Genomic DNA, 26,476 nt, shown 5'->3' with positions numbered 1-26,476 from the left:
TCCTGCGTTGCTTTAACAAGTGCTTGCCACCTCATATCTTTTGTCAAGTGGAAAATAACAATCAAAACTTAATACTGAATTTAATTATTTAAGGTATTCTCTTTTCTCTACTATTTTTCTCTTGCTCTTTTTTTAAAAAGAGCCTAGAATAGTGTAATATAAGATCAGGCCTTTCAGCTTGCCCTGTTTGCACCAAACACGATATAAATCTGAATTAATCCCATTTGTCAGCACGTGCTCCATACACTGCTACTCCCCACCACTTTTGTGTCCCTTTAAATGCTTCTTACACATTGCATTGCATCTGCTTCTACCACCTACCCTGGCTTGCAACCTGGGCACTTCCCGTTCTTTGTGTTTTAAAAAAAATTAAAACTTGCCTCACAAATCTGCTTCCATCTTTTCCCCTTTCACCATGAACCTATGCCCTCTAGTATTTGACCTTTGATTATTTATTCTATCATTACCACTCATAATTTTGTATTTTTCTGAGGTTAACCTCTCACCCTCCAATCAGCCCAGAGAAAACAATCTGACTTTTTCTAACCTCTCTTTACGTGTAAAACTCTCCAAATCATGCAACATCCTGGTGGACCTTTTCTGCACCTTCTCTGAAGTCTCTTCTTCTCTTGCTTGCGCCCTCTCTCTTGCCCGCACTCTTCTCTACAAGTTTGGTTTGCACCTTACTAGACATTTCCTTTTCTCCATACCATGCCCGCACACAATTTACCTGTACTTTATTTTCAATTTTCAATTCTTTTGAAAGATCAGTGACCCAAAATGTTGACTGGCTTGCTCTCTCCAGTGATGCAGTATGATTTGCCAAATGCTTTGCATTACAGTTTATGGTATTTTTTGGTTCTATTGATAGAGATACTATACAAAAGCTGACACATTTAAAAGTACTGCACATACTTTGTATTTCTCTTTAACAATGAGCTTAGATTTTTGTTTAAGTCTGCACAACAGTACTTGAAACCACATCCTCTCTAGCTTGCAAGTGAGTTGCAAACTTAAGCAGAGACATCATTAGTATAAATATTTGCTTTTTTCAATTATATTTGTAATCTATCCTCAGTTCCATGTGTTTAAATAATAATATTAAATATTCCTATGAATATTTAAAGCTGAAGTTGAGATGACAAGATATGTGGACAGGCTGACCAAAGGAGAGATCCTACTGAATCTAGTGCTCAACAATGAACCTGGTCAGGTGATTGATCTCTTGTGTGTATTTCAGAGACGATGACCACAACTACCTAACCTTTAGCGTAGCTTTAGACAGAGATAGGAACCATAAGACACAAGAGCAAAATTAGGCCATTCAGCCAAACGAGTCTGCTCCGCCATTCCATCATGGCTAATCCCAGATCCCACTCAACCTCATACTCCTGCCTTCTCACCATATCTTTTGATGCCCCCTGACCAATCAGGAAATGATTAACTTCCGCCTTAAATATACACACAAGCAGATGTTCTGCAAAAGTATTTAATTGGGAGAGAATGGAATATGTTATTAGGCATGAACTTGGGAGTGTAAATTTGGAAGAGATGTACTCGGAAATGTACAACAGAAATGTGGAGGCTGCTTAGGGAGCATTTGCATTACATTCTGGATGGGTTTGCTCCATTGAGGATGGTACAATTAAGGAGCCATAGTTGACAAGAGATGTGGAGCAGCTAGTCAAGGGGAAGAAAGAAACTTGAGATTTAGGAAGCAAGGATCAGACTTCAGAGTTATAAAGTAACCGGGAAGGAACTTGTGAAGGGAGTTACAAGAGTTTGAACAAGACATGAGAAGATCTTGGCAAGTAAAAATAAGGAACACCCCATGGCATTCTTCACATGCATGATGAACAAGTGGATGGCTAAAGTGAGGGTAAGACTGATCAGGGATAAAAGAGGAAGGGTCCTTAATGAATACTTTGCCTCAGTAGTCATCAGTGAGAGGCACCTTGATGAATGTGAGAATATCATAGAACAGGTTAATATGCTAGAACGTGTCAGTATTAAGAAGATCTGCTGGAAATTTTGAAAAAATTAGGAAAGATAAGTCCCTGGGGCTGGAGGGAATATACCTTTGTTTACTACAGAAAGTGGGGGAAGAGATTGCTGCAACTTTGGGAATGATCTTTGCAGCCTCATTGGTCACAGGAGAAATACAAGAAGGTTGGAGGCTGGCAAATGTTATTTCTTTGTTCAAGATCGGTAATAGGGATAATCTTGGAAATTGTAGACTATTGAGTCTTGCATCAGTGATAGTCAGACAATTGGAGAGGATTCTTAGGGACAGGATTGTTGAGCGTTTGGAAAAGCATAGTCTGATTAGAGGTAGTCAGAGGTTTGTGATGAGCAGCAAATATGCCTCTCGAGCCTGATTGAATTCTTTGAGGCAGTGACAAACAAATTGATGAAGGTAGGGCTGTGGATTTGGTGCTTATGGATTTCATTAAGGCTTTTGATAAGATTCCCCATTGTAGGCTTATTCAGAAATTCAGCAGGCATGGAACCCAGGGAAACTTGGCTATGTGATTCAGAATTGACTTGTCCATAGCAGGTAATAGATAGAGTGGTAATAGATAGAGCGTATCCTGTCCAGAAGTTGGTGAACAGATTCCACAGGGATCTGTTCTTGGACGCTTGCTTTTGTGATTTTTATAAATGACTTTGAGCAAGAAGAAGGTGGGGGTTAACAATTTTGCAAATGATGCAGAAGTTGGTGTGTTGTGGATAGTGTAGAAGGTTATTGTATGTTATAACATGACATTGATAGGATGCAGAGCTAGGCTGAGAAGTGGCAGGTGGAGTTCAATCCAGAAAAGTGTGAAGTGATTCACTTTGAAAGGTTGAACTTGAAGGCAGAGTACAAGGTTAATGGCTGGGTGATTTTGGGGTCCACGTCCATAGATCCTTCAAAGTTGCCACACAAATTGATTGGGTGGTTAACAGGGCGAGCTATGTGTTAGCCTTCATTAGTCACGGAGTTGAGTTCAAGAGCCAAGGGGTAATGTTGTAACTCTACAAAACTCTGGTTAGATCACACTTGGAATATTATGTTCAGTTCTGATTGCCTCATTATAAGAAGGATGTGGAAGCTTTGGAGAGGATGCCGAGATTGACCAGCATACTACGTGGATTAGAGTGCATGTCATATGGGGAAAGATTGAGCAAGGTAGGATTTTTCTCTTTGGAGCAAAGGAGTATGAGAGGTAACACGATAGGGGTGTATAACAGGCTTAACCACCATGAACAGCCAGTGCAATTTTCCCAGGGCAGAAATGACTAATACAAGAAGGTATTATTTTAAGGTGAATGGAGGAATGTTTAGGGAGAATGTCAACGGAAGTTTTTACACAGAATGGTATATGTGTGGAACACATTGCTGGCGATGGTGATAGAGACAGGTACATTAGGTGGATTTAAAAGACTCTTAGATAGTTGCATTGAAAAAAAATTGAAAAGCTGTGTGGGAGAGAAGAAATAGATTGGTCTTGGAGTATGTTAAAAGGTTGGCAAAACATTATGGGCCAAAGGGCCTGTACTCTGCTGTAGTGTTCTATGTCACTACATAGTCGTATCTTAACTTTGGAAGTGTGTTAGATGTTTTTTCTTGACAAAAGAATAAATGTTTTTTTACTCAAAATATCTACTGTTTGCCATTATGAATAATATTAAAGCTGAAGTATTCAATGTGTAATCGTGAAATATATCCATAAGTGTTATATGATAATGTGGAGTGATATTCTTTAAAGACAAATATGATTTAAGATCAACTTCAGAAGCTACATTTACTGATGGGAATTGATAAAGTAGTGACTATTTGTGAGCTTTGAGTAATGTTGCTGATCATTGCCAAATATAAATGTTTTTAGGTCTTGGAAAACTAACTTGATGCAGTTTTTGTTTCAGAGATTTCATAGTAGCTGGCTGAGAATGACCCTCTGTACAATCTGGACAGATTTTATTTCAGTACTTGGAGTTTACTTACTCCAATTGTGTACTTACTATGCAATTGTAAATATGTTCACCAAAAATTACTTTATAGTTTTCTAAAAATTACTGCTTAACCACAATTTACCCTTTTAGATATGTACCATTAAATTTATTTTCTACTTGCTCCTGCACTTTTGGACTAAGCTTTATACTAAAGGTAAAAATCTTCCACTTCTCTGCAGTTTTTCTTGGTGAAGCTGCACTTTCTATGAGAACTTGCTAATAAAGTTTCTATGAGCACATTATTTTCTTTGAAGACAAACAGTGATCCGAATTGAACTTATTTTACAGAAAATTTTGCAGCATCTTCCAGAAAGAATTCAGACGAGATGGCAGTTCCACAGTATAGGTAACCTTATATGTACTAGATTATTTATTTGCATAATCATGAATTAGCTACTTAGAGAAAGTAAGCATTGTATAGCAGTTCGGTACAAACACAACCATAAATAATGACAAATCTGAAAGCACAAATTACATTCCTTCATTTCGCCACAGTATAAATCTTTAATGAAGATAATTGATGTAGTTCATTAGTTTCCATACTAGTGTTAACTGTTAATCAGATCAAATTAATGATATTATTTACTTGTGAACCATAAAGGACTTGCTAATCATAAAGGAAAGTTGCTTTTGTAAATCTGTTCATTTATATTTCCTATACTTACAGGTTTCTATCTTTCAGACAATTTTTGATCAAGTATTTGAATTGTGCAAAAAGAAATAAGAGTATTTAAAAAATTTAAATGAATCACGCTTTTTTAAAAATAGAAAGCAAGAATTCTAAGGCCACAATATTTTGCATGTGTGGTGATCTCTCCTTTTCCTTTTGGCAGTAAAAAGATGTCAAAGGGTACAAAGGTCACCAAGAGTAAATGAGTAAATGCCAAAGACTTGATTATAAGCAGTTATCAAGTCTGACCGAGAGCTTAAACAATATGTCCCCAAAATGTGTATGCTTTTTTCAGTGTTGCAAATGTGCTTTTTTTTGTTTTGCAGGCTTGATTTTAAAGAAACTCCTTCATGTTGGGAACTCGCTGAAGGTTTTGCATGTTTTGTTTTAAAGCTGTTTTTAAGATGTGATTGGAAATGTCCTGAAATATGTGGTTTGCAATTGTATATTTATTTATTTCACGTTTGTCCTTTTGATGTTGATTATGGGGGTGAAAAAGTTACACATTTTACCATTTTGACTGTGTTATTCTGAAGCTATTTCTGTCTTCAGAGATTGCTTGTCTTATTTTGTGGTAAACAAAAACTATGTTGAAATGTATATTTTAAGATGCTGCAATATCAGGGCATTTGGTCCCTTTAAATTTTGCTGTAAGTATAGACATTTCGATGAACAACATTTAGTTTAATTTCTCTTTAAACATTTCACTTTGATATGAAATTTAATTTGTAATTTAATGTGTTTCCTAAAATTTAACTGATTTATGAAAACTATTTTGTATGTCATTAATTTGAATTTCTATAATATTGAATGTACTTTCTCTCCATTCAGATTCGAAGGGAAGGTGTACGCCTCTTTTTGTTGTGGATGCAAGCACTCCAACATAATTGCACTGAAGAACAACTACTGATTTTTGCCTGTCTTATTCCTGGCTTTCCAACTCTGCAATCTGAGCATGGGCCTCGAACACTAGACAATCTAATTAACTCTCCACTTCATCTTCAGGAAAGTAAGAATTACTTTATTGTTAAGGCCTTTAAGTCCTTTTGAACTTGGGCTCTTTTCCCCACCTTATTTTTATACAGTACAATTACAACAATAAATACAAATCCTATCACAAGTGCAATGGTGGATTCAAAACTACAGTAATTGTGGTAAAGCATCTGACAATGTAATAATAAGCTAATCAATTTACTCTTGGCCTCATTTCATAAGTGTCAAATTGGGTTTCATTTTGTGATTCAACATCGTAGTAAATCTGCACATTGAAACAGAAGAACTTCAAGTTGTTCTTTGTCTTTTATTGTGGATATTTAAAATAATGGCTATGTTGACAATTTTGGCTTGGAGTGTATCTCCCTTCTGTGACTTAATATATGCTTGATCCTCCACCAACCCACTACTCATTTAATTTTCTTGCTGTCATTTACCTCCTGCTTAAGTGTTCATTTGCTTGCCTTAAATAAATTCCATATTTACTCTTATCTGAATAAAGAGATTTGTTCTGTCTTCCTTATGTAACTTGCTGCTGGCTAGACTAAATAGAACTAATTTCCCTGTTCATTCTAAAATGGAAACACATTTTCTGTCAGTGAAAAGCAAGATGCAAATGAAGTAAAGGTAAAGGTTTAATTTGATTAACTTATAATTTTAACACAGTAAGTAACCTAGTTTTAATAAGTAGTAAGTTAATTAAGATGGTTGTGTATCCTGACAGAAAATATTTGAAGAAAGAAGCAATGTCGGTGTATAACCTACATTAAAAGTAGGTTATAAATACTTTCATAATTATAGAAAAGAATGTTATCAAAAATAGAGGCTTTGTATAAGAAGAGAGAAGAAATTATGATTGAAGGTACAGAAATAAAGGGGAGGCAAGAGCATCCATTCATGAGAGAAAATATTCAAAAAGCGTTCTTGAAATATTGGGACCATCTGGTGAGAAGGAGAAATTTGAAGAAATATTACTTGAGAAATTTAATATAATTAAAACATGGCTATTCCTTTGCAATGTTGCTTTAAACTGGTCTTTTCAGAAGTGGCTTTTGGGTTCAGTGATTTTTGACCTTCCAGAGCTGGAATGGTTGTGACAAACCTAGCAATACATTCAGGAACGAGAGAGAGATTTGTAGGGGGGTTGAGTTTAGGTGAAAGTTTGCTCAGTAAAGGTTAGATACAAAGGTAATCTATAAGAAGGGTTTGAAGTGTAGGAATGGTCAAGGAAGTGACGGTAGATATAGTGATGTACTTGCTGACATGTTCAGTGGTTTAAATTGGACAGTGCATCTTTGCTTCCTTATGCAGTTCCCGTTATTATAAAAGGCAACTTCAGCCATTGGTTTGCTTCATGTCATTTAAGAAATGGCTGAGAGTTCAAAATGCAGCAAGCACAGTGAGTGTTTAATATTTGGTTGTAGTGCAGTAAATTAACAGTCCAGAAGTAAACATGCATCTTATCATGTGTTTTCAGTATAGTTACACTAATGATGCTGACTAAATACTATGGAAAAGTTCCTAAAGTCAATAAAAAAGGATAAATCCAATATAGTTGTTGTTTTCTATTCCCCCTCCCCCCCAAATATCCCATAAAATCAAGGGATTAGAATTTTATTTTTTATTTCCTTGTATGCAAATTAAAAACAGTCCCCCAAGTGATTTTAGTACTGCACATGAATTTTAAAAAACTGAACCAAAACCAAAATAACTGGCCATCAGCCTTGGAGAGGAAATCTAATACAAACCACAGATTACCAATTTATTGGATGCAGTATATAAACCAATAATTTAACATTGCGCTTACTGTTGTTAGCATAATGGTCAATAATCACTTTGATATTAAGGTTAGATTTATTGGTGATAAGAATTAGTCAAATGAAATTTTGGCTTTTAACTACACTATACACAAAAAATTGTGTCACATGATTAGTATTGTACTTTTATGTTTTCCTGACAGCTCAAGTCACTCCAGAAGAAATCACTCCTCTTGTCCCCCCACAATCAGGAGATAAAGGACAAGATGATCTTACAAGCTATTTTCTTGATGCTCTGCTAAAATATATGGTAATCCAGGTAGACACTTTATTGTACTAACCCTATTAAGGGAGAAATGCATATTGTTTCTACTACTAAACTAACACTTGGATTTTTTGATAGTCCTTAATATTACATTGATTTACTTTCATTTTCAGTTTTCTCTATTTAAAGTTTAGATACGGAAACCGTAAGTCAGCCAATAGATTCCTGGTGTCTTTGAATGTTGGTTTTAATATCACATTTTGGCAAAGTATTTTTTTCAGTCCCTTCTAGTAATGTTTCTCATGCACCTTGTACTGAGTTCTCTTCCTTGTGGTTGACAAATCCCTGCATTGTTCCTTTTAAGAAACACAGAGCCATCCCATAAAAGGGAGGGTTTGCTTTGCCAGCTGAATTGAGTGGACTCCGTCTTTTACAATGTTTTAAATCTAGGGAATGAAAGGCAAGGAATCTTCCATAGATTTTGAAGCAAAATTGGGGAAGGAAGGGAGTGTGCATCATGATTTCCTGATTTATTTTTTTTTAAATTTCTGTATTGTGTATGCTCTCAGGTCTCCTGAAAAAAAATTTTTAAAGTTTTTTTTAAATTGCCGGATTATAGATCAAAGGTAAGGCATGAAATCCAATTAATCTTAATTGGAGCAGTTTGCAAGTCTGTGCGAGTTGCTTAAGAACTTATTTGAGAATTGGCCTGATTTGAGCAAAAGGCTATTATATTATTAATGGAGGATGGATGTTTGCAAGCATTATCTGTCGGTGAATTACTCGCTTACATTTTTTCCTCCATCTTGCTAACAGTGCTGCAGCTGAGCACCAAGTGAATATAGATTTTTTAAAAAAATCTGTTTAATAACTACAACTGAGCTATGAAGGATTTCATTTTAATGATGTTTTTTGATGGAAAATGAGTGCTTTTTGGATGGAGAGAGTTTTAGTCTGCTGACAAGTAAATTGCAATATTTGAGAATCAGAAGTTTTAATTCTTTTGGGAAATTGCTCCCTTTTAACTTTGTGTGTATTGTTCATTCGTTTTTGTGCCATGAAGTAGGCGATCTTGGGTTTTCCATGACCATGATTGTTCTTGAGCACACACAGACATGCGCACAGACACAGACGCACACACACACATATATATATATATATACACACACATCCTTTTAATTGGGACATGTCGGGACCAGTCCATCTTGGCTTAATTGAGCACCTCAATTATCTGAAGCTTCAAGGAAATAGTTAAAAAGACATTTTTAAAAAAACAAGATACCATTTAAGTGAATAACAAATTGCGTAATTAAATGAAATAGAGAACAAATTAGAATTCTACCAATATTACTACAGCACTATAAAACTGTGGCACATTATCGAAGAGCAGGTTGCTGGCAATGTCTTGCCAAGTTGTTTCTCTGCCATTATTCCAGTTGCGGAGCTTAACTGTTAAATTACCCTTGGAACTCAGCCTGTAAGTTCAGTATTCCAGTGTTTGCATAGAAGTCTGAAAAGTTGCTGGCACTTGTGTTGAGAAATTCCAGCAGAGGTGTGCAGATTTGCCAACTGTGCCAAGTGAAATGTACATTTGCAAGCAGTTAATTTGTGCTGTAAAATGCAGCAATTGGGAGGAAGTTTGCATCTGTAGTCATGTACATTCCTGAAGTACAAATGACAAGGGAAGTTTCTACTTTGGATAATGTCTGTGATCCAAGTGTAAAATTCAAATGCATGCTTACTATCATAAGTTATCCACTCCCTCCCTGAATTCCTGAAAAGTTTCTACTTGGATGTATTTGCCCATCCCAAAATGTCTGGAATCTAGCATTAGTCAGCACAAATATAGTAGTTTTAAAATGAAAACATAACTTGTATTACGTTGCGTAGTTAGAGTAACTCAATGAAAAATGCATTATTTTCAAAAATAATAACCACTTTTAATTAGTCCTGAATGAATAATCTTATTTTAAATATTTGCAAGTAGCTTCACATTTTGGGAGAATCATTTAACAAACAATCGTTAATAGCCTTTCTTTAAAATAAAACTCAAGGCCTGGATTTAAAGACAACAAAACTAGTAGCATTCAACCTCACTATACATTAAAACTGGCAGCAGCTGTCAAATCACTATTCGCATACAATTTAAAACAGAAAACTTAAGTCCCCATCAATAATTCAGTCCTCCACCCACTTCACTATTTTGCATTTCTGTTTCAATCAAGAAATAGCTGTTAAACTAGGCTTGCTGTAGAATACCATTTGTTTTGTCTTCGTGTGATGTCTAAGTAATCATAGTAAGTATTGCTGGGATAATTCTAATCCATAGTAAAACAAAACATACTTTATGTACGTGGTTTGTGATTCTTTTCAGGACTAATTAAAATAGATGTTACGAATTACAATGCATTTCAAAGTCTATTAAAATGTTTTAGTTTTTCTTGTTTCTCTGCAGCAATGCCAATACTTTTTATAACTTTAAAATTTTCTGAAAATTACTTCCCCCTCCTCCCTGATTTGGCTTTTCAACTAGTTTAGGACTATGGTTGTTGAGAACCTGTGATCCTTATGGAACGAATGTTTGTCACTAATAGCAGTCGAAAAAATACTTTTTTTTAAGAGACTCTTTTAGGGTAGCAATGAATAGATATTGCTAACCCCAAAAGCTCTTAAAATTTGTCTATTCTTCTCCTTCTCTCTAATTGGAAAAATAAACATTAATTTTAAGAGCTTTCTTAGCAACCTGTTTGTAAATAGAGGATTGGCCATATTAATCCAGACCGTATTTTTTTAAACTAGGACAAAACCTGTACCTATAACATATCTATGTGAAATTCTGTGTTTGCCATGGCTTTGTCAAGTTTTGGGTGAATCAGGCTGAAATAAGAAAGCATATTCAGCCATTATCTTTACTCAATCATATGTGCTGCTGTAACTAGTGGAATGACTAGGTGTGCTTGTTAATAAAATTGGCATATGTTTGCGAACGCTGGTAGGAGTGAGGATTTTCTGTTCTATCGTGTTCTGTGTGTATCGCAATCAATCCAACAACAATATTAAAGTTTGGTGTATTTGTGTTTACAGGCAAAGGGATTAGAATGGAAAGACAAAGGAAATCAGGAGAAAGGGTTTGCATTCTTATTTGCAAATTTCAAGAAGTACTATCTGCCTCACATATTTCCCAACTTTTCAAGAGAGACCAGCTTATTTAATCCAATACTTGGTATGAAATCAGTTATTTTTGTTTATCTGTCAGAGTATGTATCCATGAATTAAGCTTATGTGATGATTATTGAACTAGATATGTGACAATTTTGAAACAATTATACTAACTTGTGTCCTCAGGTTTGTAAGGGTTAGTTTAGTTTTTATCTTATAAGATCAATTGCTTTAAGATTATGCATTGTACATGAATATAATTTATATAAGTTAAATAAAAAATATTTGCTTAGATAAGATTATTGCATAGACTAATTCTGGATTTTTGTAAAGGAAGTTATACAGTTTTCTAATGTCTTGTTTTTAAAAGCCAGTAACGATTGTGATCCATTACTTCCTTTAACTGATAGAATGTACTTTATGTATGCAATGGATACTATAATCATTTATAGCACTATGAATCTTTCATTTAAATATTCAATTACATTTTGCTAAAAACCTTAAATGTTAATTTAAGGTTTCCAGGAAAATTAAATTTTCAGGACTTGCAGCCTCGCTTTCTTTGTATTTAAAGATCCTAATTCAAGAAATTGAAGTCATTTTCAACCTGATTTTATTTGGGCACATACTTTAAGAAAGCTTTGTATTCTGCAATGCTGAAGCATGCCTTTCAGCTCATAGTGTGATGTGTAGATTTTTATCAAAAATTATCCAAATAAACTCACTTGCCTACTGTCTCCCATTACTATGCAAACTTATTTTTCTTTCTTCTTTTCTTTTTCTTTATCAATCTTTTTATTAATTAAAAAGTACATATATATAAACGAGGAGAATTATCTCAAATATCTATATCAATAACAATTCATGTAAAAGGTAAAATAAACATTATCAAGATCATATTAATCTAATATTATATAATAAAAAATAAGAATCAATTTTCCTCTTAGCATTCCATGAAAAGAAGAAAAAAGATAAAGAAACTTTTAAAATTTTTATATACATAAAAAACCCCACTGAACAACAAAAAACAAACAAAAAAAGAAAAAGAGATAAAAAAGGGACCAGGCAGCCCATACTGAGAGTAAAAGCAAGAAAATAGAGAAACTTTCTGATCAAATCCAAAGTTTCAAGAAAGTAACTGGAAGAGCAATAAATCAAACCATATGAAAATATTGAATAAAAAGGTTGCCAGGTTTCTTCAAATTTAAAGAATGTAACAAATGCCCGACTTCTTATTTTCTCTAAACTTAGACAGGACATAATGGAGGTAAGCCAATAAAAAACAGTAAGTGGATTAGATTCCTTCCATTTAAGCCAAATGGCTCTCCTAGCCAATAAAGTTGTTAAAGCTATAAACAGTTGAGCGGAAACAGGAATATATCCTGCTTCCGGTGGAGTGATCCCAAAAATTCCTGTAAATAAATTCGGTTGTAGGTCCAAACTCAAGACTTCTGATAAAGTTTTAAAGACATCTTTCCAAAAATTATCTATCTTGATACAAGACCAAAACATATGAGTTAAAGTAGCCACCTCAATATTACATCTGTCGCAAATAGGATTAATATTGGGAAAGATACGGGCTAATTTATCCTTTGACATATGTACTACCTTGAACTGTATCAAGGAATGACGGGCACAAATAGATGAAATATTTACCAAATGAAAAATGTTATCCCATTGATTATCTGAAAGTGACTCTCAAAATTCCACTTCCAACGCATCTTTAATTTTATCATTAGGTACCTTTCACAAATTCACTAACCATTTATAAATTATAGCTGTCAGTCCTTTTTGAAATGGTTTAACCTGAAAAAGAGTATCTATTATATTGGGTGAATAAACGGAGGGAAAATTTGGAAGTAAACTACGTTTTTAAAAAAATTCCTTATTTGTAAATATCTAAAAATGTGTGTATTAGATAATTCGTATTTTTCCACTAACTGAGTGAAAGACATTTAAACAATCCCCCATAAACAAATCTAAAAGAAGTTATTATTCCTTTGGCTTTCCAAATAATAAATTTGGAAATTTATTTTCCTCGAATAAATAAGACAATTCTACCCTATCAAAGGCTTTCTCTGCATCAAGGGAAGCAACACATTTGGATTCTTTAGATGGAGAGAAATGAATAATGTTCAATAATCTCCGAATATTAAAATATGAATATCTATTCTTAATAAATCCAGTTTGATCCTTAGAAATAACCTTAGGTAAAATATTCTCGAACCTGTTAGCCAAAATCTTAGAAAGAATTTTAGAATCCACATTTAATGAGGAACTTGGTCTGTAAGAGGCACATTTAGATAAATCTTTTCCTTTTTTGGGAATTAATGACATTGATGCCTCATAGAAAGTTTTCGAGAGGGTCCCAGAGGATGTAGAATCAGTGAAAATTTGGCATAAATGAGGGTAGGTATTTCAGTAAATGTCTTAAAAAATTCTACTGTTAATCCATCCGTTCCCAGAGTTTTACCTGATTGACAAGAGGATATAGACCTTGCTATTTCCTCTCGTTTAATAGACGCATCTAATGTATTCATATCTTGAATAGAAATTTTGGGTATATTCAATCTTTGCAAGAATCCATTCATAAAAGTAGTAGTGTCTGGAAAATCACATTTATAAAGTTTAGAGTAAAAATCCAAAAATACCTTATTAATTTCCTGTCAATCTGACGTTTCAGTTCTATCAGTTCTTTTTTTCAAAATCTGCCTTCTAGCCATAGTTGCTTTAAGTTGACCTGCCAGCAATTTACCTGACTTATTCCCATGTATATAAAATTGACTTTTAGATTTCAAAAGTTGCTGCTCAATGGGAAAAGTCAAAAGCAGATCAGCTGTGTTTGAAGTTCCACCCTTATATAGATCTTCACTAGGTGTTACTGAATAAACTTTATCTATTTCTTTAACGGTGTTAGTAATCACTAAAAGCTCCGCTTTAGTTTTCCTCCTCAGAGCTACTGAATATGAGATTATCTGTCGCCTAAGAAAAGATTTCATCGCATCCCAAATAACCAAATTTGACATACCCTCAGTTGTATTTAATTCAAAAATATAGAGAAATTTGCTCTTTAATAAAACTTACAAATGCTGAATCATGTAGCAGTGTAGCATTATATCTCCACTGAGATGCATTCCGTATACTATCAGGGAACTTCAGTATTAGTTTCATGGGCGCATGATCCAGCAACGCAATAGCGTCATATGCACAATCAGCAACAAAAGGCACCAATCGTGTATCCAAAAAAAATAATCAATTCTTGAATATTTATGATGTATATGTGGGGAGAAAAAGAAAAATCCTTATCTTTAGGATGGAGAAATCTCCAAATATCGATGAAAACGTATTCTAGTAAAAAAGAATTAATACAGGTCGCAGCCTTATTAGGAAGCCACTGATTGGTTGATGACCTATCAATCGAAGGATTGAGACAACAGTTAAAGTCACCGCCCATGATCAACTTGTATTCATTTAAATTTGGCAACACAGAAAGTAACCTCTTCAAAAAATTCAGAGCTATCTACATTAGGTGCATACACACACACACCAAAGCCATCTTTTGACCACATAACGAATCAGTAGCAATTAAGTAACTTCCAATTGAATCAGTGACAGTATTAAAATGTACAAAAGGGATTTTAAAGTTAATAAAAATAGATACCCCTCTAATTTTAGTTACTGATGAAGAGTGAAACTGAGAGCCCCCCCCCCCCCCCCCAGAATTTAAAAAAAATGGTTTTCATCCTCCCTACAGATATGGGTCTCTTGCGCAAAAATATCAGTTTGGAGTGTTTTTAATTTCTTAAAGATCTTTCTGTGCTTAATAGGTTGGTTCAAGCCATTCAGGTTCCAAGAGATTATATTAATTTTATTAACATCCATAATAAGGCTTTATTTTAAGATTTTATAAAATAAGTTAGTGCACCGGCACAGACCAAACCTGCAGGGAAGAACAAGTTATGGATTCAATCAGAGAGAAGAAAGACAATATGATTGACAGGAAAACGTCTCAGGACTGCCCAGTCGAAAAAGCCTAAACTAATAGTCCCACCCCTCTCCCCTCAAGCCCAAAAAGCATCCAATAGTTGGACAGCATGCTAAACTAAAATCCCTAAACCCTTGTCTCCAATAGGCAGACTCTTTTTAAAAAGTTATACGCTAACACTGCTGACTGAAGACTCAACAACAGCTACATAAAGAAATAAAATAATCCCAAATATTTTGATGTTCTGTCTAACAGAGGTTAGAACGTAGTTAACAGCGGCCATTTTAAATTCATTTAATAAAAATTGATCATATATTCAAAAAAGATAGATCCAACCAAATAATATGTTACATCTAATGTCAAACTCTTATAAATCCTAAAGGAAAAAATAAAACAGCCAAAACGATTCCTGAGCAGACATAAAACGTAGAGCCAACTTTCAACGATCCAGCTACAAATGACTCCCAGCTAAGGATTAAGTGTTCAGGTTGCTTGCGAGACAGGCTTAAACTTTATAAATTTCCAAGTCTCTTCTGGGGAGTCAAACCATTTTGGGCAAGCGTTAGGCAAGGAGATTCTCAAACGAACTGGATAACACAAAGAGGGATGATAGTTCTTCTTATAAATTCAGCCATCGCTTCCCAATATTTAATCCTTTCTGCATAAACCTCTGGGGCAAATTCTTCAATTATACGAATCTCTACTCCATTATAAATTAGTTTCCCCGCTTCCTAGCATCTCGACAAATTGCTTCTTTAGTAGAAAAATAATGCAAACATAAAATCACCGGGTGGGGTTTCATCTCCACCGAAGGCTTCGGGCAGAGGATGCGGTGAGCTCTATCTATCATTGGAGGAGCTTCGAGTATCTCACTAAAAAGTGAGTATAGCATATTCATAAAAAAACTTCAGTGGCTCACCGGTTTCCATGTTTTCAGACAAACCCTATATGTGTAAATTCATCCTACAACTTCTGCTTTCCAGATCAATCGTTTCCTTCTTAATTCTTAATAATTCCGAAGAAACCTCAACAATTTTCTTTTCCATAGTAGATATCTTTAATTCTTGCTCTTTAATCACTTGATTCACTGTCTCCTGTTCTCTTCCGATTCTATTAGTGTCCTTTTTAATATTGAAATTCCAGAGTCCTCAAAGATTCCTGGAGAGCCGAGACAGTTTTTTCAAGCTTTTCATTAGCATTCGTCAGTTTATCAATCTTAGTATCCACCATTCAGATCTCGGTGGTAATATCTTGCATCAGAGAAAACATTCTTTCTGAAGTAGAGACTTCCTCTGCCTCCTTTGTTTGTTCTGCTTTGGAAACAATTTTGCCATCTCTTAATTCGATTCCAGTTCGGGTTCCAGTCATCATATTGTAAATCCTTCACTAAAAGTAATAAATCTTTCAAGTTTAAACAAAGCTAGCAGTGGAAAGTAAGTTGTAAAAGGCAGGAGTAGCGCCAACACGCGTCTTACTCCATGGGCTGCCGAGAGGAGACTCGCAAACTACTTAGTATTTTGACTCTTGAATAGATAAGAATTACACCTGGATTTTCTAATAAAAATCTATCTTTGTGTGAACAAAACTAAACAAAAAACTGCCATGATTTTCAATGACATGGTAAATATACTGGCACCTTTCTCCTCATCAATGCACAATTATTTTATAGTGGCTTATTCAGCATGGATTTACATTGACACTATAGCTTCTGTTTTATAATCTGGACTGACAAAAGCAGTTTTAAATACAAGCAACATTTTATCTGACCTGCAGAGAAATTTGGAGTAGGAAGGTGGTCCATGTGGGTACCAATGACACAGGAAGAACAAGGAAAGAAGTTCCACTGAGGGAATTTGAACAGCTAGGGACTAAATTTAAAAGGTGATAATCTCTGGATTGTTGCCTGAGTCACATGCAAATTGCCAAAGGGTTAATAAGATCAGGGTGCTAAATGCATGGCTTAAAGATTGGTGTGGAAGAAGTAGGTTTGATTTTATGGGATATTGACACCGGTATTGGGGTAGGGATAAACTATTCCCGTGGGGCAGGCTCCACCTTAACTACGTTTGGGACCAGGGTCCTGGCAAATCTCATAACTGGTGCTATGGATAGGGCTTTAAACTAAATAGTAGGTGGGGTGAGTTCAATTGCTTGTAAAGATAGGGATGACATAAAATGGAAGGAGAGTGCAGAAGAGATTATGAAAGTCTTCGGAATAAAGACAAAAAGTTTAGAAATGAATAAGAATTTAACTTCAGGCTACATGGAGATAAAATTGAAAAGGATGGCATCACAGAGGGAAAGCTAAAATCAGCTATATCGTTACAGTGGAGTAAAGGGAACCACAGAAGCATGAGAAAGGAGATAGTCAAAGTTGATTGAAAGGGGACACTAGCAGGGATGATGTCAGAGCAGCAATGGCAAGAGTTTCTGGGAGCAATTTGAAAGGTGCCAAATGGTTCATCCTAAAGAAGAAGCATTCTAAAGGAAGGATGAGGCAGCCATGGCTGACAAGTGAAGTCAAAGACGGCATAAAAGCAAAAAAGCAATATAGCAAAAATTATTTGGAAACTAGAGAATTGGGAAGCTTATAAAAACTAACAATGCAACTAAAAAGCAGTAAGGAGAGAAAAGATGAAATACGAAGGTAAGCCAGCCAATTATACAAAAGATGATAGTAAACATTTTTTCAGATATATAAAGAGTAAGAGAAGCAACTGTGAACTTTGGAAAATGACACTGGAGAGGTAGTAATGGGGGGACAAAGAAATGGTGAATGAATTAAATAAATATTTTGAAAGAGGCCCCAGTAGCATGCCAGGAATTCAGGAGTGTCGGGCGCAGAGGTGAGTAGTTGCTAGTACTAAGGAAAAGGTGTTACAGAAGCTGAAAGATCTGAAGGTAGGTAAGTCACCTAGACCAGATGGAACACCTCCCAGGGTTCAGAAAAAGGTAGCAGAAAAGATTGTGGAGGCACAAGTAGTGATCTTTTCAAGAATCACTGTATTCTGGAAGGGTTCCAGAAGAGTGGAAAATTGCAAATGTCTCCACTCTTTAAGAAGGTAGGGAGGCAAAAGACAGGAAATTATAGGTTAATTAGCCTGATTTCACTGGTAGGCAAGGTTAGGATCCATTATTGAGGATGAGGTTTCAAGGTACTCGAAAGCACATGATAAAATAGGCTGAAGTCTGCTGAAACCATGGTTTCTTAAAGGGGAAGTCTTGCCTGACAAATCTGTTGGAATTCTTTGAATTAATTACGGGCAGGATAGACAAAGAGTTGGTATATCTTGCTTGTTTGAATTTATAGAAGGTATTTGAAAAGATGCCATACATGGGGCTGCTAAACAAGATAAGATCCCAAGGTACTACAGGAGAGTTGCTAACATGGACAAAAGATTGGCTGACTAGCAGTAAGCAAGGAGTGGGAATAAAGGGGGTATTTCTGGTTGGCTGCAAGTGATAAGTGGTTGGTGAGATCCACTACTTTTCAGGTACAAATTATTGATCTGGATGACATAATAAAGGCTTTGTCAGCAAATTTGCAGATAATGTAAAGATAGGTGGAGGAACAGGTAGTGTTGAGGAAGCAAGGGGTCTGTAGACTTGGACAGATTAAGAGAATGGATAAAGAAGTGGCAGGTGCAATGCAGTATAGGGAAGTATATGATCAAGCACTTTTGTAGAAGGAATAAAGGTGTAGACTACTTTCTGAACTGGGAGCAGGTGCAAAAATCAGATGTAAAGTGACTTGGCAATCCTATTGCAGGATTCCCCAAAGGTTAACTTACAAATTGAGTGGGTAGTAGGAAGACAAATGCGTTTGTTTTGAGAGGATTAGAATATAAAATCAAAGATATAAGGCTGAGACATTCTTGGTCAGTGGTCAGACCTTATTTGCGTTATTTGAGCCATTTTCAGAATCTGGTTTAATATCACTGACATACGTCATGAAACTTATTGTTTTTCAGAAGCAGTACAATGCAATATGTAATATAAAAACTAAATTGCAATGGGAAATGTATATAAAAAAGGTTAAATTAAATAACTAGTGCGAAAAGGAAAAAAAAATAGTGTATATGGGTTCATTGTTCATTCAGAAATCTTTATGGTGGAGGGGAAGAAGCTGTTCTTAAAAACATTAAGTGTGTCTCTTCAGATTCCTGTACCGCTCCCTTGATCATAGCAATGAGAAGAGGGCATGTCCTGGGTGATGGGGTCCTTAATGATAGACGCCACCATTTTGAGGCATTGCAGTAGAGGACATTTTCAAATGACAGTGCTCCTAACAGCAGCTATCATCATCACCCAGGGCACACCCTCTTCTTATTGTTTTGGGGCCCATTTCTAAGAAAGGACGTGCTGTTCAGGGAGAGAGTCCAGAGGTGATTCACAAAATGATCCCAGGATTGAAAGGGTTGTACTTACTGGAGTCAAATGACTTAGAGGAGAGGGGGAATCTCATTGAAACAGAGTATTAAAAGGCCTAGATAGACTGGATGTGCAAATAATATTTACAGTAATGAGGAGACTAGACCAGAAGGTACAGCCTTGAAATAGAAGGGCCTCTGTTTAGAACAGCAATGAGGAATTTCTACCTCTAAATGGTGATGAATCTGCTAAATTCATTGCCACAGACATTTGTGGAGTCAAGTCATTGGGTATACTTGAAGCAGAATTACATAGAAAAGGCAGGAGAGTGAGATTGAAGAGGGAAAATAAATCAGCAATGATCTAACTGCAGTGGAAACTCGATGGACCGAGTGGCCTAATTCTGCTTTTATATCTTGTGATCTAATCATTATTTACGCTTGCTGCCAAAAGCAAGTGCAGGTTGAGCATCCTTTAATCGAAATGCTTGGGGCCAGAAATGTTTTGAGTTTCAAGAGTTTTCCGTATTTTGGAATATTTGCATTTAATGAGGTATCTTAGAGATGGGATCCCAGTCTAAACACAAAATCCATTTATATTACATGGAGAGCTTATACATATACCCAAAGGTCAGTTTAATATTTTTATTAATTTAATGCATTAAACAATAATGTGTGCATTGAACTATCAAAAGGTAAGCTACCACCACCTCGGTCGCTCAGGTGGACATTCAGTGGCTGTTTACCATTGCCATTATTTCTCATTCTGAATTTGTGTTTCACCAGTAAAAGGTCATTGTCTTACACTGTTTTGTCTCACACATGTACTGATGCAGCTTTTCAGTATGTTAGATTTTCATCAGCAACAATCTTGGCAAAGTCACCATTGAATTTCCCTGCTGCTTTGTGTTTACCTTTATCACCACAAATCTTTAAAATTTAATGCTGTGCCTTTTCTTAAATTTCTGCAACCAGACTGTTGAATATTCACATTTACCTTCAATTTTCAATTCATCATGATAGATCTTTGCTTGTTTTATGATCAACTTACCATTAAGCAGCATATCTTCACTCCAACACTGACGAATCCACTCTGTCAATACGCCATCAAGATCTTCATTTCACACTTTATGCAATGTTTTTCTTTTTTTCATTAACTTCTGTTTATTACATATGTAGAGTCACTTCTCAGAACTGTCTGTGGTACGCGGAGAACTGTGCATCACCCGAGAACCATCCTGGTACCTTGTGAAATATTTTTGTGACATCATGTCAGCTTTCAAAAAATCTTGGATTTTGAATAAGCGATGCTCAACCTATATAAAGACAACAGCAAAAGTACAAGTAGATTTTGTTAAATGTTATTACATGATCAAAATTTTAAAAGCACGTCCCATCATAACTTGCTTTAGATACCTGGAAGGTCCAGGTTGTCCACATCAAGGCATCAGTTTTTTCACTGTCTGGGGAAAGTCTGAGAAGTGAAACCTAGAGTGAAAGAACAAATGGAAAATCATGTGAAAGGCAAAAAGGAAGATAATTTTCTTGTGATGAAGCTGGCTGAAATCCTGTGCTTTGAATTTGTTATTTTTTACTTGCTAGTTAGTAATAATAGTGATTTGTTTTTCAAATGGACATTCCTTCTTCTGACACTATATTGATGCTGCTATGACTGGGATAGTAATTTTTTGATAATGTTAAAGATGTACAAAACTTCAAAATGTTACTGAAGTGCAGAAATGCAGAAATCTTGGTATTCAATATGGTGAGAAAGAATCAGTGTACAATTTAGCACACAAGGTAATGGAAATCTGATACTCTTCCAGAAGTTACAGTGACTGGGTGAATTGGAAGTTTCACTACTAATGGTGTTCAAGGTTTGATAGATGCAATATAAACGTGTCCAGGATCAACTGGAATTGTGGTACTTAGTCTAAATGAGGAGTTTGCTTAAAGGGACAAATGCATTGTTTTGAAATATTCAGAGATGAAGAAATGTGGTGGCAATTATTTTTGCCATTCCATTTAGAAGCTATAAATAATATTCCTAAAACATTTTGCTATATTTCCTTATTTTCAGACATACCACAATTAAGATCAAAGCCATATTATGTGATAACAAAGAAAGACCCAGAAACTAACGAAGCAACTTATTGTACTAAAGATGCATTTTTGTCAGCTCGTGTTTCTGTCATCCGCTGGTTAGTATCTTTCTGGTTTGAGCCAAAAGTTAATCCAGGACTTCAGATTCCTGGAATTGAAGGGGAAAATGTACCAAAGAACATTCAGGTTAGTAAACAAAAACATGTTAATTCCTTTCAACAAATAAACAAGTTTTTTTTTCCTTTCATTTCAATGACTAACTAGAGTTTTTTTAATTAAGTTGTTTTATTCTCCAGAGAGCAGCTGCTGGTTTGGCTGCTCGGGAGGACAACTCTTGTCGTGCAGACTCTGGAGATGGTAACACGGAACTGGAACAGTCCCATTCTAATACCAGTACCTTAACTGAACGAGAACCTAGTTCATCTAGTCTGTGTAGTGTTGATGAAGAACATCTAACAGACATTGAAATAGTGCGGAAAGTTTTTTATTCCTCAAGGGAGAATGTCAACTTTATTATTGAAGTTTTTCGACAGGTAATTTTAAGTATTCTGCAAAATTTTGTACATTTTACCTAATACTAATATCTTTTATTAGTCTTCTATGTAAAATTTAGTGTGAAACTTTTTTGTGAACTTAGTTGTAGCATTAAAATTAAACTTTTGTAATAAGCAAGTCTTATAAATTGCAGTACTTAACTTCCTGAAGATTTCAGTTTAAGAAAGATGAAGGATACTGTGTATTCTTGGTGCAGCCGCAGGTTTTGTTTGAACCTCAACCAACTGGGTAAAAATGTAGAAAACTACAGTATTTGGAAATGGGATTGAAAGTAGATTTAGCACACGTAGTCAATGTGATCAGCATAGATGAGTTAGGCTGAAAGGCCTTTCTCATGTTGTTTACTCCATGACTCTGTGACTATATTAATGCTGTTTGAAACCTGATTGAGCATTTCTTCATTTATATAAAAATAGAAGCTGAAGAACTATACTGCAAATGCATAGAAATATTCTTAAACATTTGCTTACATCAATAAAAAAAAACTTTCAATTTTATCGTCACTACCTCCTCCCATAGATGCTGTCTGGCCTGCTGAGTTCTGCCAGCATTTTGTGTTTTTATTTCAATTTTATTGTATCTTTAGGCTTTTCTGCTGCCTATCTGTGAAGCTGCAGCCATGAGAAGAGTTGTTAAGGTTTATCAGGAGTGGATTCAACAAGAAGATAAGCCTGTATTTATGAAAGAGGCTGAAGACTTGGGTTATTCCCCTTCAACAAGTGTTATCAATTTAGATAGTACTGGAGAACATAGAGGTCCTTATCCATCGGATCAAAAGGAGGAGGCTGAGGTACTGCTTGTTTACATGAAAGTTAATTTTGACTGGAATATTATAGTGTGTTTTAAATGGTAAAGCATAGAATGTGTTAGAAATCAATGATCATAATTTTCCCACTTTTGTTGAAATTCTGCCTCCCACGTTTTGAATAAAATTGTGTATATTTGCTTTGTCATTCTGCTCTCTCTCCAGACTTAAAAGTATACGGAAATACGCTCAATAGTTAAATAGTATTGTCCTGGCTGCAGTCTATCATAACTTTACAGCCAAAGAATTGTAACAATGTATAAAATAAGTACATGTTCGGCACGGCATCGTGGGCTGAAGGGCCTGTATTGTCCTGTAGGTTTTCTATGTTATAATGAGGGAAATGTGGATTTTTGTTTACATTGTTTTCAGTTTGATGATATAGAATATTATTTCACTGCACAATTTCAAAAAGTTAGTAGTACCTCTTCAGAATGAGTGCAACCTTTTACTTTGTTTTATACAACAAAAATATAAAGAATGCCAAGAATAAAAAGGAAATTCATTATTTAAAAAAAAAACACCTCTAGTAGGTTTCTAATAGTGAAATAGAGAATTACAATTAACATTGTTCTACAATCAGTTTTACTTTGTATGGGTATTTTTAGGTGGACACAATAGTATTTTGATTTATTTTAGAAGCTTAACAATACAAGAATCACTACTTTCTTGACTGGTATTGAGGTGTATAAGAGCAAATTCTCAGCTTTAACCTGCAGCTTATATGAAATTGGATAATTACAGATAGACCTGTTTTCCTGTTTCCATGTATGGAAGGTCACTGTTCATTCAAAAATAATATCGTAGTTCTGGGCCTCTTTGGTAAGAAAAATACGTTTTAAAATATTGAATTTTTGCCCTTGATGAGGAACACACAATAGTTCCTAATTGAGACGTTGCAGAACCTGGGCCTCTGTACCTCCCTCTGCAATTCGATCTTCGACTTCCTAACCGAAGACCACAATCTGTGTGGATTGGTGATAACATGCCCTCCTTGCTGACGATCAACACTGGCGCACCTTGCATGTGTGCTTAGCCCACTGCTCTATTCTCTATATATGCATGACACTGGCTGGGCACAGCTGGAATACCATCTATAAATTTGCTGATGATGCAGCCATTGTTGGTAGAATCTCAGGTGGTGACGAGAGGGCGTACAGGAGTGAGATATGCCAACTAGTGGAATGGTGCCGCAACAACAACCTGGCACTCAATGTCAGTAAGACGAGAGAGCTGATTGTGGATTTCAGGAAGGGTAATGAACATATACCAATCCTCAGAGGGAGCAGAAGTGGAGAGAGTGAGCAATTTCAAGTTCCTGGGTGTCAAGATCTCCGAGGATCTAACCTAGGCCCAACATACCAATGTAGTTATAAAGAAGGCAAGACAGCAGTTATACTTTATTAGGAGTTTCAAGAGATTTGGCATTTCAAGTTCAAGTGGCTTTTATTGTCATTTCAACCATAATTGCTGGTACAGTACACAGTAAAAACAAAACAACATTCCTCCAGGACCATGGTGCTACATGAAACAACACAAAACTACACTGACCTACACGGGACTAAATAAAGTGCACAAAACAATGCAAGACAGTACAATAATTAATAAACAAGACAATAGGCAGAATAAAGGGCAAATTACAAAATAATAAATGATGTAAATGTAAACAATGTTTTAGCAGGAATTGAGGAAAAAAATGAGCAAAAATCCTAAAGGAAGTGGAGTGGTGTTCAGTTGAGTGAGTGTGTGTGTGTAAGTTGGTGTCAGACTCGACTCTGGGAATTGAGGGGTCTAATGGCTTGGGGGAAGAAACTGTTACAAATACACTCAAAAACTTCTATAGTTGTACTTTGGAGAGCATTTTGACAGGATGCATCACTGTCTGGTACGGAAGGGCCACTGCACAGGACTGAAAGAAGCTGCAGAAGGTTGTAAATCTAGATAGCTCCATCTTGGGTACTAGCCTACAAAGTACCCAAGACATCTTCAGGGAGCGGTGTCTCAGAAAGGCAGCGTCCATTATTAAGGACTTCCAGCACCCAGGGAGGTCTCACTGTTACCATCAGGTAGGAGGTACAGAAGCCTTAAGCACACACTCAGCGATTCAGCAACAGCTTCTTCCCCACAGCCATCTGATTCCTAAATAGACATTCAATCTTTGGACACTACCTCACTTTTTTTTAAATATACAGCATTTCTGTTTTTGCATGTTTTTTAATCTATTCAATATACGTATACTGTAACACGAGTGAATCTGCAGATGCTGGAAATAAATAAAAAACACAAAATGCTGGCAGAACTCAGCAGGCCCAGCAGCATCTATGGGAGGAGCTAGTGATGATGTATCGGGCTGAAACCCTTCATCAGGATGAAGGGTTTCGGCCCGATACGTCGTCACTACCTCCTCTCATAGATGCTGTTGGGCCTGCTGAGTTCTGCCAGCATTGTGTTTTTTTGGGGTATACTGTAATTGACTTATTTCTTTTTTTAAATTTTTTTCCTCGCTGCTAGATTATGTATTGCATTGAACTGCTGGTGCTAAGTTAACAAATTTCACATCACATGCTGGTGATAATAAACCTGATTCTGATAATTCTATTTCTCTCTACGCCACTTCTCACTGTGTTTAGAATGCCAGAAGAATATTTATTTGGTCTTGAATTCATTTATATAGTTGGCTTCAACAATTCTCCTGTGGGTCATGTAATATTTGCTTAAAGAGGTAAATTTTGTCATAATACCCTGCCTAAATCCTTGCTTCCACCAAAGAGTTAATGTTTTAGGCTATTAAACTTGGAAAACATTGGTGATGAACATTTTTTATACAAATGCATGTCTAGGAAAAGCTGGACTGGAAGATTTGATACAGTCTGTACATACTAGCATTTCTCCTTCCATGAAAGTTGCTTGATCTAAGGTTTTCTAAATATTATTTATGTTACATCTAATCTTCCGGTTTAAGATGGCGTGGTGAAGCACAGTGATGACTTGCTTGCAGCAAACATAATTTTTAATTACTTTATTAATAACACTTTTTCTCAAAAATGATCACTGCAATTAATAGCCAGCATTGTCCCTTTTGGAAATGAGCTTTCGAACCACCTGTGTGACCTGGCATTTTGTGGCATGAGCTGAAGTCTTTAAGGTACAGGATGGTTGCATGACGTGTATAGGCCGAATCGAGTCAGCAGGGCCTGGACCCGAGAGCAGGGAACAAGCCAATGTTTGGCTGCTGGAGGGGACTTGGAGGCAATTTGAAGTCGCAGCACCAAGCAGAGGCAGTGTCGAGATGGTGGGGGCTGGGTCCAAGAGCGAGGAACAAGCCAAAGTTTGACCGATTTCAGCACCAAGCCAAATTGGAAAGGTCGGGTATGGGCCGAATCAAGGCGGGTGGGTCCTGGACGCGGGGGCATGTTGAAGCAGCAGAGTCTGGGACCGAAAGTGAGGTACAACTTGAGGTTCAACCGATTTAAGTGCTGGGACAGATTGAAAAGGTCAAGGTGTTGGGACTGGAGGCAAAGGACAGGCAGGTATTCAGTTCGCTACTTCACGAGGTTTACCTGTCTCTGCGCTGAACTGAGACCGTGGCCTGTAACTAATGGGCTCCTGGATCGGCTGCAATGGTGACTGGCTTTTTGGCTGTGGACTCATTTTCATGAATTTCAGTTCTGAGAGTTATTTACTTTTATTGTTTACATGATATTTTTTCCTGCATATTGAGTGACGATTTTTTTTAATGGGTTCTATGGATTTTCTTTGTTTTGTGTCGGCCTTTAGGGAGATGAATCTCAGGGTTGTATATAGTGTACATACTTTGA

The 26,476-nt window shown here is 36.0% G+C and overlaps 1 protein-coding gene across 11 annotated transcripts in view; it reads left to right on the top strand.

The window, feature by feature from the left end:
• The window catches only part of ralgapa1 (Ral GTPase activating protein catalytic subunit alpha 1), a 202,987-nt gene that overhangs the window by 35,237 nt on the left and 141,274 nt on the right, over window positions 1-26,476 (top strand). For 10 of the 11 annotated variants that reach the window (XM_073039978.1, XM_073039977.1, XM_073039976.1 and 7 more), the window contains exons 4-11: window positions 4,285-4,342; window positions 4,993-5,036; window positions 5,498-5,675; window positions 7,620-7,735; window positions 10,766-10,904; window positions 21,276-21,484; window positions 21,595-21,831; window positions 22,440-22,643. In XM_073039978.1, the coding sequence (XP_072896079.1) occupies window positions 4,285-4,342; window positions 4,993-5,036; window positions 5,498-5,675; window positions 7,620-7,735; window positions 10,766-10,904; window positions 21,276-21,484; window positions 21,595-21,831; window positions 22,440-22,643 (1,185 nt within the window). The remainder of the gene's footprint in view (window positions 1-4,284; window positions 4,343-4,992; window positions 5,037-5,497; window positions 5,676-7,619; window positions 7,736-10,765; window positions 10,905-21,275; window positions 21,485-21,594; window positions 21,832-22,439; window positions 22,644-26,476) is intronic. The other variant, XM_073039975.1, reaches the window with a different exon arrangement.

This window comes from Hemitrygon akajei, chromosome 3 (genome assembly GCF_048418815.1).
Source record: "Hemitrygon akajei chromosome 3, sHemAka1.3, whole genome shotgun sequence".
Lineage (NCBI taxonomy): Eukaryota > Metazoa > Chordata > Chondrichthyes > Myliobatiformes > Dasyatidae > Hemitrygon > Hemitrygon akajei.
This window is presented reverse-complemented; position numbering and strand designations above follow the sequence as displayed.